This window comes from Scatophagus argus, chromosome 13 (genome assembly GCF_020382885.2).
Source record: "Scatophagus argus isolate fScaArg1 chromosome 13, fScaArg1.pri, whole genome shotgun sequence".
NCBI classification, from domain to species: domain Eukaryota; kingdom Metazoa; phylum Chordata; class Actinopteri; family Scatophagidae; genus Scatophagus; species Scatophagus argus.
In genome coordinates, this window is record NC_058505.1 from 10,500,863 (window position 1) to 10,515,371 (window position 14,509).

At 41.9% G+C, this 14,509-nt stretch overlaps 1 protein-coding gene across 3 annotated transcripts; it reads left to right on the forward strand.

Annotated features, from left to right (window-relative positions):
- Positions 1-235: 235 nt before the first annotated feature.
- Positions 236-13,171, forward strand: LOC124069835 (BTB/POZ domain-containing protein KCTD1). Of its 3 annotated transcripts, XM_046409305.1 has the most exons (6): positions 236-757; positions 4,148-5,664; positions 6,474-6,652; positions 7,556-7,700; positions 9,323-9,628; positions 11,905-13,171. In XM_046409305.1, the coding sequence occupies exons 2-6, from the start codon at positions 5,428-5,430 to the stop codon at positions 12,064-12,066; spliced, it is 1,029 nt and encodes a 342-aa protein (XP_046265261.1). In that variant the 5' UTR covers positions 236-757; positions 4,148-5,427; the 3' UTR covers positions 12,067-13,171. The 3 variants fall into 3 exon arrangements, with proteins under 3 accessions (XP_046265261.1, XP_046265263.1, XP_046265262.1); XM_046409307.1 differs by lacking the exon at positions 4,148-5,664 and having other exon boundaries at positions 248-719; XM_046409306.1 differs by lacking the exon at positions 4,148-5,664 and having other exon boundaries at positions 252-757.
- Positions 13,172-14,509: the final 1,338 nt, after the last annotated feature.

Here is a 14,509-nt window from a genome sequence, read left to right on the forward strand (position 1 = left end):
TATACAACGACGTCATTTGGAGGTTGTCCAAAGGGAGGAAAGAGACTGAGCAGATCACAGAGGATAAACTGCAGAATGAGAATCCCATTAAGCACATTCCATTAATTTAATAAGTTTATTCCAGCATAATCAACAAGTTGTCTGATGCGTGTGCAGTGTGTACTGCTTGTGTTAAAGAAGCAGGCTAGATAGGTTAGATGTCTAAGAGTTAGGGAGTTAAAAAAAAAAAAAAAATCAAAGGACTCCACCAACAATCTATATAATTATCATCATCTGCTGCTTTTCCTCCCTGGCAAAGAAACACTCCATCCATTTGTAGCAATCGCCCGAGGGAACGTTACATCAAAACTAATCATAACGATTAAAATCAGCTTCTCTGCGAGAGGGAGGCAAAAGGCAAGTTAGAGGCAGGAGGAGTGAGGGTGTTGTAAATGCAGAAAAAAAAAGCTTTCTTTATTTGATTTTATAAAAACATAAACTCAACAAAGACTGAGGCACTGCTGCTGTGATCTCTTCCTTTGCTCGGAGTTTTATTCTGCAGATTGGTTTAGACTGGGGCAGAGACATGAGCTAATTGTATCCTGATCTTTGCCTTGAGGGGTTTCGGAGCCCTGGAGCAAGTATTCTCTGTATTTTGTTCTGTCTACCTTAGCCAAGCTATTGCATTTCTCACTGGTGTAGGAAGAGAAGCAGATCGCGGGCCAAATCGGAGGGAAAAGGTGCATAAAAAGATACTTTATGCCTCTCTATGTTTCAGGTAAGCGGAGATTTATTTGGTTTGCTATTATTTCCGTGGCTGGATGGACTGGGACATTGAGGCGCAGCAGCTTTTACGCATGTGCCAAGCGATTCGAGCGGTACAGTTCTTAAAAAATATTTAACCACTTCCTGGCTATTGTTCCATAGTTACTATACCAATGTATGCGCGGGGCTTACATACGAGGCTTTGCTACATCTGGTCTAAACGAAGAGCGGATTAGACTGCGATCTTGTCGAGCAAACACTCTTGTCCACCGTGTAAATTCGCTCCTGGCGCGTTTAAGCCCCGAACAACATCACCGTCTCCGTGTCGCTGCTGCTGTATAACTTGCTCGTAACTTACTCAAACCCGCGTTTGTCGTTTCCATGAAGATATTTTGAAGCCAGTTGTGTTTCTGTTTCCTGGCTGCCCCAGATCTACTAATGAAAGACGCCATTGTGGAGTAATTTTGCCGCAGGCGTTTTTTCGTATTCTGTTAGACAGGATGTACCTTTTACACACGTCAATGCAGAATCTGTGAATCATCCCTTAGCACAAGTCGTGACATTGTTAAGAGAATCATATTTATGTAAGCGGAGACAAAGATATGGACGAATTTTCTCCTCTCCTCTCCTCTCTTGGCTCCCTGACGGCGCCGTGCGTAATAAACTCCAGGGTTCCAATGCGAATGGGCGAATATAGTTTTCTAAGTAACGATCTGGACCTATTTCGCCCATCGGAGCCTGTATTGTACATGTTCTACATGCACAAACCTTATAAAGTGTATACTTTGAAATTGTGTTTTACATCCCGAACTAAAAACTGATTTTGCGGTTACCGAAACATTATCGCCGTACTGAAGGAAGGAAGAGACTTTCAAAGACATTCATTTTGTAACATTATAAACAAAACCCTCAAAGTTCAGGTCACCTGTAATGAAAGCCAGTACTGTGTTTCCCCAGTTTCAGAGGGCGCAGGGAGTGAACAGAATGAGACTGAGATGCTGAGTTTTCGGGGGTGACCACTTGATGGCGCTGTGTTAACAAAACCGTACTACTTTACTTTATGTGCGACATCTGTGCATCTGGAATGGAAGACAAATAGCTGTAAAGACCACATTACATTTGTCAGACTACATCATCACAAGTTAGATTTTCTTTACTTCCTAAACTAAAACTCCTTGTTATGCTATTTCACACAATGGCCCTGCCACTCCTGTGCCCTGGGACAGTTTGGTCTGTGCCAGTGAACATGCGCTACTGTCTCCCACAGCCTGCAGCCTCCAAGCACTGATCACACTTCTTATCTGCGATGTAGTGCTGATGTGCTGCCACAGTAACTCCACAAAGAGTAATGTTGATGTAGGCCCTGCCTGAGACGGAACTCAAGGAGCAGTTACGTGCTTCCCTTTGATATACACTGGAGCACTGCTATGATAAGTAAGTGGCTCGGGTGATAATCTGAAACTTTTGCTTTTTAGTCATTGTTAACAAAGAGGCTTGAGTTCCGTGATGCTTCTGATTATGTGCTCAAACGCGGACTTGATAACCGTGGTCCAGAGGTTAAAAGTTCATCCAGGAAATCACATTTCTCTCAGCTCAGAAACAGGTCATTAAGGTCTCTTTTGCTCTGGCAACGTTTTTCTGCTATAGGCAAGCTCTTTGTGCTTTCACTAAATGCCAGACTATTTTTTTTTTTAATACTTGGACACATTGCTGCATTTCTTACCACAAACTTACTGAGCTTCTGCCATTGCTGAAAAAGTGCTCTTAAGGAATGCAGTGGGCTTTGTGAGCTGTGACTTGTGAGGTTGACATGATGCAAACCACACACTGTTTTTATACATATCTCTTTACTTGTAAAGCAGACACAAACAAAACACCATACACACCACAGTTCAGGGTGTATGTCAACATCACATTAGGGTGGGAGAAAATAAAACATTGATGACAAAGTCTTACATTAGCAAACTGCTCCTGATACAGGATTGTTCAGGAGCAGTGAGAAGTCAATACCTAATGTCCATTTCCAGAATCCAAAGTGATGCACACCTGATCAGACAGACATCCTGTAACATCTACCCAGGCCATTCTGTTACGGCAGTATCACTACCTGTTATTTTTATGCCTTTACAGCCAGCAGTGACGGAAGTTCACCCAAAGTCTGTAGTTGTCTGTGTGTGGACATTTGAAACAAATGGCCATGGGCAACAAAGCAGAGACAACCCATCCAGATTATGTAAATACCAGTCTGCCTGCCTCGAACTGAATGTTAATGCTCTGATCTGAAATGCTAATTGCGTCTTGTGCGATATGTTAAAACAGTGAAGAGTTGCATTGTGGGATGGCAAACTGAAAGCTAGTTTCTTGCTGATGTTGAGCCCAACAAGCCTTTTCGATTATAGCAGACAGGTACCTGGTCTCTGCAGTTTTAGGAGCAGTTGTGGGAAATGCCCTGCAATAGTTCACTAAAATGTAAACAGAGCCGTGGTGTTTGTTTCTAGAGTGGCAAAGAAGATGTTAAAATGATCATCTTGCTTAAAAGGCTTGAAAGACTTCGGACCAGGGATGGAAAACAAGGAGTAACTGGAGCAGCCAAAGTTCTCTGGGCTTTGATGCACTGTGCCTGTTTTAGATTTGTTTGTGCATACTGTGGTGCAACACAATTACACAAGCTGAGTAAACGAGCAAATTCCCTAAACACATACGTTTTGACTTGTTTCACAAAGGCTGGAAACTTTGGGAACATATCTAAAAAGACACGGGAGAATTTTGAAGCACTGTGCCAAATTCAAAACGGCAACAGGTAGGAAAAGTGCTGGTGCAGAAGATCGGCCGTGCAGATCTGGAGCGGATGACCGTTATGTGAGCATCGGCTATCTGTCCTCCATCACATGCTCACTCGTACACTTTGAGGACAGGGTGACCTTTAAACTGTCCCTGAGATAAAAGTGTGAAAAGACAGAAATTAGTTTGAGAAAAGACCCCACATGGACAAATGTGTCTTTACTTCCAACAACTCAGAGTGATTTTGTGATATAAGAGCTCATCCCCACCACCCGCTACCCCCTTCCACCTTCCACCCACCCAACCACCCGTTTTCTTTCACTCTCTCTTCTCTCTCCCCTGCAATTTTCCATAATGCCTTACAGATTTTACACTCAATCCACCTTTGCGATGACAAGGCTTTGAGGAAATCCAATTCCACCAAGCTGTTTTCAGAACTTACTCTCCACAGGCACACAGTCGCTCTCACACACACACATGCACACACACCACCATCTCCACAAATTAGTCAGGGAACAAATTACCTGCATTCTGAGTGTGATCCCACGCACTTTGCCGGCTGCCTTACACAGGTCCCCTTTTGAAGAGCAGCCATGTGATTTCTCTCTCTTTTGCCCTGCAGGCCCCTTTGCCTTCTGCGAGGGATTCTGGAGTTGAATTTTAAAACTATGTATGGCTGCTGCCTGTGCTTATCAGCGCGTGCACAAGCTGCATGCAAATCAGACCGGGATCACACACCGCATTGGAGGCCTACACTCAAAGGCAAGCTTAATTGCTAATTGGGTATCTAGGTGTGAAACTCACACTGCCAATGAGGAACAGGAATATGGATGTTTTAAGGCCAGTGGTTGAACTAATTAATTTTAATCTGAATGTTATTAAAATTTGTGGATTCCCTGCATTTTCTATGAAAAAAAAGCCCAGCAGAGTGCTGTGGCAGTACTTTTAACAGCAATTGGACGTGTTGTGGTCTGGTTTTATACTCCATGCAGTCATTAGTGTGGTGGTTTTGCAATGCCGATGCGGTCAGCGGAGGTGGTGTTAACACTCTGCAGCCATCATATAGTACCTCTGATATTTGTCAGGAGTATAGCCAGTGAGGAGCTGCTCAAGAGGACGTTAGTCAGTTAGTGTTTTTGTCCTCCCTGAGTGGAAGACTGTTGTTTCAGAGGGATGCAATGTGGTACTTGAGTTGTGATGTTTCACTTAAAGGGCACTTAAGTCATTATTAACATGTACAAATGATGAAAAGAGCACATCGACACTGCATCTGGGCAAGTGAAAATACCATCACATTGGTTGTGTTTGTGTGACTGGAAAGATCATCATCAGTCAGGTGCTTATGGGTGATGTGTGTATTTGTGGGTGGAGGATGTTAAAGGGCCATTTTTGTCCAGGTGGTGGAGTGGGCTGGTCACCGTTTGTGGGGTTCTTTCACTCTGCTTTGGACTTTGTGGGTCTGTGAGGGTTTGAACAGCTGATCAAAGGTGCTGCTGAACAATGGGGAGCGACATCAGGAGGAGCGTGACCGCGCGCAGGAACACTGCTCCAAAAAGGGCAAAGGCCAGCTGCGACAGGTCCAGATGTGCGCGGTGACTGGCACGACCAGACGATCATTTTTTTTTTGTTAGGCACGTTTGTTTTATGAAAATGCGACACACATACCTGCCACTGAAACAGCGACAGCCCAAAAGAGCCGCAGGCGCTACAATGCTAATGTTGTCGGGGGCTTTGACTTCTCCCAGCCATTGCAAGGAAGCTGCTCCGTGTGACAGCCACGGCGCTGCTCTTCCCCCGGTGTTCGCTACTCCGCTTTTCACGCCTCTCCACATTTGGCACCAGCGTGCTAGGAAAAAAAGCCCAACGCGTCCTATATCTGTTAGCTTTTAAGTCTGCGTTATAATGGACGAAACGGACATCATGGACTTAACGCATCAGAAAGCGAGAAAGCGACCGCGTCCAATCAGTTCCGTGGATGAGTCCGTGCATGCCTCCCTCAAACGGCTCCCGATGCGAGCGGCGGAGTGCAGGGAGCCCTCGCTGATGTTCGCAGTCAGAGGAGAGCCCGTTCCCGCAGCGTCTCTCAAGCAAAATGACCATTCGGTGACTTCTTCTCCAACCACAGTGATGCCGGCGCAGGTAAACGCGTAAAGTCCGATATTATGCGTGTGGAGGAGAGAGAACGTTACTCCAAGACTGGGGTGGAACTGTCTACCTTTGCTGGAGGACCGAAGTGACAGACACTTAATGTTGGGTTTTATTGGATGCGGCGTGTGAATAGATTGTCTTCCTGCTTTCCTTAAATGTAGTGTGCGCACTTTCGAATGTCACTCACGCACCCTGTTTGCTTTTATTTTGGTATTAAACCAGATTTATATTTATATTTGTCGTATGTAACAGTATATTAACCTTCAGTGATTGAGATGTCAACAAACGCTGGTTATTTCCTCCCATCTTCACTCTGGGTCTGAAACTTTCGGGGGGTAAAGTAATTTTCTTCTGAGAGCTTACCAGAAATTGCCTGCTAATGGTGTTTGTAGGTTAACAGCAGACAATTTATCCAAATCCTATTACAGTATTCAATTCAAGAGTCATTATTGCTCATTTCCCAGACTATGAGATTGATGCTCCAAATTAATTTGGTTTTGGAGATTATGGCCCACAGGAGTGGATGCTTGTGGATTGTGGCAACATTCAGGTCAAGGTCAGGCTGCTCTAACTTGTGGAGAAGAAAATCTTCCCTTTCACTCTTGACTGTGGAGTGTGTGTTATGTTACAGAGATATTACAATTGCTATATTTCCATATTTAAATTAAAATGTTCTAAATCTTAATTATCAAGTCCCCTGTGGTTGTAATGGTGGATCTTTATTGGCACATTGTGATCTTCAGGAGAGAGAACACATCTGTCTCACCCCCCCGTGTTTTGCATTTTGTTCTGTTTTACAGGATAATCGCTCCAGCATGTCCAGGCCTATGATCACACGATCACCGGTATCCCCCTTGAGTAACCAGGGCATCCCAACACCTGCGCAGCTCACCAAGTCCAATGCCCCTGTGCACATTGATGTGGGCGGACACATGTACACCAGCAGTCTGGCCACCTTAACAAAATTCCCAGAATCTCGGTGAGCCTGCTGTACCATTCATCTGAATTTTAAGTGTGAGATAGAGATTAAGTTTGTGGGTTTTCTTTGGCCTTTAGCGTTTCTGTGTAGCATTTTACTTGAAACAGGGAAGGAAGTTGCAGAAGATTCAGTGTCTTATAGGGTGTTTTTGTTGAATCCAGATGTGTTTATCGGCACCAGAATGTCATCCTGTGTAATGTTTAATGTCATCCTGTGACATTAAATTGTCAAATGTCACATCTCTTCAAATCACAAAAATATCTCATGGGTTCACTTGGTGGAGAGAAGCTGAGTGTGCATGAAATGTTTACTCCCTCTATCCAAAAATTCTGCAGTATCAGTGGCTTTTGAATTATCAGGTAGCATCGCAAAGTGTGATCTTGTGAAAAAAAGCCCACAGTTATTTTGAGTAGTAAACAATCTGTGAGAGATTCAAGTGCCGAATGCAGTGCACAGACAAAAGCAACTTGGTTATTCTGACAGATGTCACAGCAGCAGTAGAGGGCTAAAGGGCATGAGGCCATCTGGAGGCTGGGAGGCCGCACTGTCGCCCCGAGCCTGGGCCTGAGGCTGACTGGCACCCAGCCTCGGGCAAACAGCTACCAGATGGCCCTGACCTTTACAGACCACCTCTGTTTTTATTTTGTTTCTTTCTTCATCGTTGATGCGTGTATTGAGCTCGATAATGTGTGAATGTCTGTGTGAAGGTGTGAAAAATATTTCAGAGCTTGAGAAAATGAGTCACATCTTTTTGCACATGAATACGGACTATGAACCTTTGCATGCAAAGAGGGGAAAAAAAAAATCAAGAAAGATCGTTAATGTTGACATATTGTCCCCTCTGCCTCCTTCCCTTCCTCCCTTTCTACCTAACCCACCCCCCCTTCCCCTCTCTGTGGGTAGAATTGGTCGTCTCTTTGATGGCACAGAGCCTATAGTCCTAGACAGCCTGAAGCAGCACTACTTCATTGACAGGGATGGACACATGTTCCGCTACATCCTCAACTTCCTCAGGACGTCCAAGCTCCTCATCCCAGACGACTTCAAAGTGAGTGGATGTCCATCCTAGAAACTGTAAAGTCCCAACAGCCAGTCAGCAGTCCTACAACTTAGCACACACAATGAATGCTAAAACTGTGGAATGCCTTTGGTCACTGGTCCAGTTCACATGGTGGAAACAAAATATCAGAGCAAACAAAGATCAATCATGATGCTTATAGTCATCACGAGATGCAAGTTAGTTGCCTTCAGCTATTAGTGGCCACAGATTCTTTTGAGATATTTAGGGAAAGCAACAAGCTTGCATCAAGAGTAGTAAATAAGTGCTCTGGTGTCCATGACCACATTGCATGCACTAGATTTCTTCAGCGCTCTATGTTCTCATGCCAAGTGTCCATCTAGGCTAGGTCTCACTGTATGTGACACATTAGCATTCCTTTTTTTTTTTTTTTTCTTAGTCTTATGTGTCATTTAGTCAGTAATTACTTAACTTGCCCTGCGAGAAAACAAATAACCACATTATCTGATGGACTGTCCTCAGTGTGACTCAATCAGTGGAAAGTATGTCAGTTAAAATAAGCAAAGACAAAAGACAGGGTCAAGTTCAAGCTGAGGCCATGTTCACATTGAGTAGGTTTTGAGAGGAGCATGAGAAAACTTGATTGTGGTGCGATTTAGACCCTGCAGTCCTGCGAGTAAAGGATCTGCTCCTCAACCCCTGCAACCCTGTGTTACACGTCGCACTGCATCTCCTCTACTTCACTGTGGTTTATTGCTCGTTCATGTAGAACAGTGGTTTCCAGACTTCTTTGTTGTTTCTTTTTTGGGTTGGATCATCTTTCTTTAGTATAGCAAGAGGTTTTTTTTATGCTGCATTTAGGCTACCAGCGTCCTCCAATTGAGTTCAGTCTACCTTAAAAGGTAGGAGTAAGTATCTTTGTGCAATATTTATCAAATGTTTTTCAGAGGATTGCTTGAGGGAATTCCTGAGCTTTATGAAAAATAAGTAAAGCGTAAAGATTATAGGCTATTTTTGTTGTTGTAAGTAAAGACATTCAGACTAAAAATGCGTAGCCTATGTGTTAGATTAATGATACTGACACAGGTGAGATATTTTGGAGAGTTTTTTGCTTGTCATAATCTTTCTTGTGTTGATCTCACTGTTCCCATTTGATAATTTCATACAGGATGCAACATTTTGACAGCTTGTGAGCCTTTAAACTCTTACAGTTTCATGTGTGGCCCATATATCCAGTTATTCACTGTGCCAATACTTGATCCACAAACTCAGTCATGTAGCAAAAATATCAGTGGGTTAATATTAAACCACGCTGAAATTACATTTAAATTTAATTATTTTAAGTATTATTTAGACTTCTATGCCTATGTCAGATGGCAGACAGTAAAGAACTGACAGGAAATGAGTGTCTTAAACCTGTAGGCCATCAGGATGGTACAAGCCTATTGTCTAAAAGACAGTTGGTACTGATGATAAAACTTCAAAATCCAGCAACATGTATAAGATAGTACACTGTATTTGACGTGTTTTTAAAAATTCAAAGTTAAGGTAGACAGATACAGATAGATGACACTTTCCTTTTGTTTTTGTTTTTTTTTGTTTTTTTTTGCTCTATCCTAAGATGTCAGCGCTCTTTGTCTCGTTTCCTGCAGGACTACAGTCTGCTGTACGAGGAGGCACGATACTTCCAGCTGCAGCCAATGCTTGCTGAGCTGGAGCGCTGGCGCCAGGACCAGGAGCTGGGCCGAGTGTCGCGCCCCTGCGAGTGTTTGGTGGTGCGTGTGGCTCCTGACCTGGGTGAGAGGATCACGCTCAGCGGCGACAAGGCACTGATTGAAGACGTGTTTCCGGAAATCGGTGATGTCATGTGCAACTCTGTCAATGCTGGCTGGAACCATGACTCCACACACGTCATCCGCTTCCCACTTAATGGTTACTGCCACCTCAACTCTGTCCAGGTAATGTGTATAGCTGGCTTCTGTGGGTCTATTATCCTTTATACTGAGTATTTTTTTTATTTAACATAAATATAAACACTTCAAGGTTGGATAAAATCCTGTTTTTCTATATTTTCCATTCAATTATATGCCCAAGCAGCAGACGGAGGTGATGATCTCTTCATTTAACTTCTTTTCATCTGCTGTTAGACTGTAGACTTTCAGAATTTTACTGATGTCTAACTGCAAAATCTTATCTTTTTTTTTTTTTTAAATCTAATCAAATCACAAGAACAGCCTTGCAGAAAAACGAGTTCTTTGATGAATTCTTCAAAGTATCAGTTTAACAAGCCATCATTACACAAGTCTACCACCATCTTTACTTTTCTGTGATCTGACCAGAATAATGATTTCAACTTTGGCTCTGGAGCTTGTGGATGGTCAGCATCTCGTATAATGTGGTCCTCACATCTCTCTCAGTTGCCTGCTGTATTCCACATGGATGAAAAACCTTTATTATTAAATCCATAGGTCTCTGTGGCTATCAGTGCCAATCTGCAAAAAAAATGGACAGATGATGGGTCAGTGGAGAATTTTAAACCATTAACTGAAAGAACAGCTGACACTTTAAACCATGGTAGACAGTCACGTGAATGCGCAAAACTGAGGGGAAACAGGCGACAAGAGGAAATGGGAAATTCAGAATGCAGTGGGAATAAAAAAAGAAAAAAAAAAAAAAAAAAGCAATAAAGCCTAGCAACTCCACATATTTCTGTTTATAACATGCTGGAAACAAATCAGTTAAACACTTTTTCAGTAAGATGTCTTCTCAAATAATAGATCACAGGAAGAGTTCTGCCACAATGCTCCAGATGCATAAGTACAAGCAATTCTTTCGGGCTGTGCAGGCTGTTCTGGTTGTTCTTCACCAGCATAAATCAAAATTAGAGAACTAATCTTGCCATATGAGCTTATTTTTGTTGATCAAAGACATAATTTACTGTTGTCTTAATTAACACGCACAGGCAGTGGGAAGAGTTGTGATTTCTTGGGGAGTAAAACTATGTCTTGAAGTCTTTAAATATCCAAAGAGGCATCTATGATTATGTTTCTAAAGGTCAGGTTTACTCTTGACACTTGCTGTCACATTTATACTATATAGAAAAGTTTCTGTAGTCTTTTGTTGGGCATAATGAGATTCATACTTGTAATACTGAAACAAGAAAGCTTACATCCATCTTTTATAATCGGAATGTATTTGGCAATATTGTTTTTCCCTGTTTATATATTGACATTCCACTAATTCATTGATGAGAAAATCCTCACATATGCATCAATAAGTGATGGAGGAGAGGCATATTTGAAAAGATTTCACAATAATTTGGACTGTGTCTCAATCTGAGCTAGTCAAATCTCCATCTCCCTCCCAAAAACACACAAACAAACCCTGTCTCTGAAGTGTGTGAGCTGTGGAGAGCAAGCAAGAAAGTGAGCATGCTCCCTGGCAGGTTGTCCCCAGGCAGGGCCCATAATCCTGTTTGGTTATTAAAGCACGCCGGCGGTGGATGCTGTATCTGCGTCTAATGGAGGCAGGGCGGGGGGTTTGAGAGAAGGAAGGGGGGGCAGAGAGAGCTGCCAGCAGTAGGGGGACCTTTGTAGTTTTGGCGGAGGCTTGGGCCTGGGGGCTGGGGGAGAAATGGGGAGAGGGAGTTTTGCTGAGCAGTCCACACTGAGCCAAGTGGCAAAGAGAAAGCCTCACAGCTCCCTGGGGCCTCTTCGATGGAATGTGATCCTACAGACCCCCTGGACACGTCTGTAGATGTCTGCAAGGCTGCGAGATCAGGAACACACACACACACACACACAGACACACATACGCACCAGAAAACAATGAAAATGAGACAAAATGAGAGGCTCTTGGTTCTCTTGGTTTTCAGAAAGTCTTGACAAAGTCTCATCCAAATTCCTGTCACAAGCCATATGTTGCTACAGCTTACTCCCAAAGCTGTTTCCAATGCTAGGCTTAGCGTTAACTAGCATACAGCATATACATACGAGAGTTTCAGCTTTCCAGTTTTGCAATAGGAAACAAAAGATAGATTGGCAGACCTTCACGATGATTTTTGGGGTATTTTGACCACCAGGTTCACATTGAATATCAAAGATATGTGAGGAAGCACTGTCTGAGACCAGAGTATTAATCATGGATGCTAAATGATGCTTTCCAATTTGTGATTAATGTCAGGTGTTAATGCCAATTACATTTTCCTCCTTTTATTCAATTCCACCTTTCCCAGGTCCTAGAGCGTCTGCAACAGCGTGGCTTTGAGATCGCCGGCTCCTGCGGCGGAGGCGTGGACTCATCCCAATTCAGCGAGTACGTCCTGAGGAGGGAACTGAGGAGGACGAGTCAGCGAGGATCCAATTCAAACAGGATAAAGCAGGAGCAGCTGGACTAGAAACCTCCCAAGCAGTAGGAGGTGCTAGACTTTTCTGTGGCAGCCAAATGCTCGATGCTGCAGAGCTCTGTGGACTCTGTTTTTCTTCATTTCCTTGTTGATGTTTTTGTTTTCTGAAACTTGAGAACCATCTAGAGAATAAAAATGAGGTGCAACAGGAGATTTTTTGCCATAAGAAGATACAAGACATTTGATAAGTTTGAGATTGCAAAGACATTTGTGATTGTCTCGCCCCCATAAGCCAATTTTAAAAGGATTTATATATGCTGGATCCCCAAACAAAGTTTGTTTTAAAACTTAGAGCCTACATTAGGTTGAATATGATTTCTATTATACCCATATAAATTAAAAAGTCTTTTGTTGCTGATGTACAACGTAGTATGTTGCATATAGCTCGTCACCAGTGACTTGATTTTGTTAACTCACTGGCAAATTGGCCAAGTTGTTTTTAATCCCTTGCTGTAAAAAGGTCACTAATGTGTTGCTTACAGGACAGAATGTCTCAGTTGTCATAAACAGTTAGTTTCAACAAAGCATCTTGTTTCACAAGTAAACATAATGTTGAACATTGTGATACCAATGAAGTGTTGATTTTTTTGTTTGTTTGTTTGTTTTTTTTTCTCACTGTAATGGAAGTTATTTTATCGGATTATGCCATAAAATATAGTTGACATTAGCATCACCGAAATTAAACATCAGAGACCATTCTATACGCAGAAAAGAAAATAATTTAGTAAATTATTAAGTCACACCATTTGCCTCTTTGGGGAGTATGAACTACTAACCCCCATGTGCTACCTTGGGAATTAATAAATTGGATGATAATATTCCTCTGAGTCATGACCTGTAAATTTTATCATTGTATATGTGTTTGTGTTTTCTTTTTTACATCAAATCTTTTTAAGCAAATTTGTTGCCTCAGACATGACTGAACAGATTAAAGCTTATTGTACTACCCACTCCAAGATCATTTTTACTTGTAGCACATATTGATATGAAGTTGGATATAAAGTATTTCTAAGATGACTGACCCACCTACGCTCCCTAGATTTGCGTAAAGAGGAATGTAGCAAAAAAAATGTGAAATAAATCTCAACTAAAGTTGTCGTTTTGTCTGTTTGCTGTTTTTACATCGCTGCAGGGATTGCTTTCACGTGTCTGTCAATTGTTGAATTTCAAGCACTGTGGTTAGATAATAATTCCTTAAATTTGAATTGAGTGCATCTGCCCTACCTCTGAATGTGAACCTGAATGTGTTCAGTGAACAAACAAGAGGCTCCTACATTATGGAGTGTTTTAGCTCTCTACAACCAGAGAGGTAAAGCTAACTTTACCAAGGCAATATTATACCTTGGAGGATTCATGCTGGTGCATCAGTGACTACACGGGGCAATCTTTACTTAGTTATATTGAATAAAGCCGACTTCTCCACGCAAGTCCTGTCAGTTGTGCTTCCACATATCCCTGTAGGGCCAAAATCCAAAGTGAAATCCCACACAGAGCCCTGTCGTCTTGTCTTCATCCCTTTTGGCAGAATCTCCACTTTCTTTGGCTATCTACGGTTTATGCTGTATGTCTCCCTTTCAGGCCTCTTTGCCCTAGATTCCCGTTTGACTGACTGTTATTCTCATAGGCTAGAGGTGCAGCTGTGAGTTGTACACACCAATGCTTTGCTCTCAATCATAAAATCTAATTTTATGTGCTTGTGTAATGTGTAGGGAGCAGGTACCAAACACATTAACACTCAACTAAGGCTGTTAGAGTTTACAGACCTAAAATAAGCGAAATCCAGCTTTCAAGTGTACGAGGTCATATATCATAGGTGGATTCTATTTTTTAACAAATTTAGATATTATTTCAGTATTCAGCCTACATCATGAACCATTTTCTTTCTTATTCATCATAACAAATTCTCATTAAGGATCTTTCCAAAAGTGCAAAATACTACTTGATAAATATTTAAAACAGGTCATTTTCATTAACTTGCAAGGGTTTTACAGGAATAGTTTGACATTATGAAAATAGTCTTTTTCATATTCTTGTCAAGAGTTAAATGTGAAGATCGATACTGCTCTCATGTCTGCACAGTTAATACAAAGCACATTAAATAGTGTGCTTCACAGGTGCTGGTAGGCAGATTTTGTTACATCTGCACACCTTTGTGCTAAGCTAACAGGCAACTTACTGTAGCTTTATCTGTACTGAACAGACATGATAGTGATATTGATCTTCTAATTTAACTCTCAGCATTAAAGTAAATGAAAGTATTTCCCAAAATGTCAAACTATTACTACTGTACTATTGGTTAGGATTTTTAAAATGGAGAGGATCAGCATATATCTGAGTAGGATATATATTTTTTTGGATGGCTATAGAAAATAGCCATTTTTATTCATAAAATGAAATATTGTATGAAATATGGTTGTTGTAAGAAAGAGAATTA

Coding starts and splice junctions, on each gene's coding strand:
- LOC124069835 (XM_046409305.1), top strand. CDS start 5,428: ATGGACGAAACGGACATCATGGACTTAACGCATCAGAAAGCGAGAAAG. Junction 6,653..7,555: donor ACAAAATTCCCAGAATCTCG/GTGAGCCTGCTG, acceptor CTCTGTGGGTAG/AATTGGTCGTCTCTTTGATG. Junction 7,701..9,322: donor TCATCCCAGACGACTTCAAA/GTGAGTGGATGT, acceptor CGTTTCCTGCAG/GACTACAGTCTGCTGTACGA.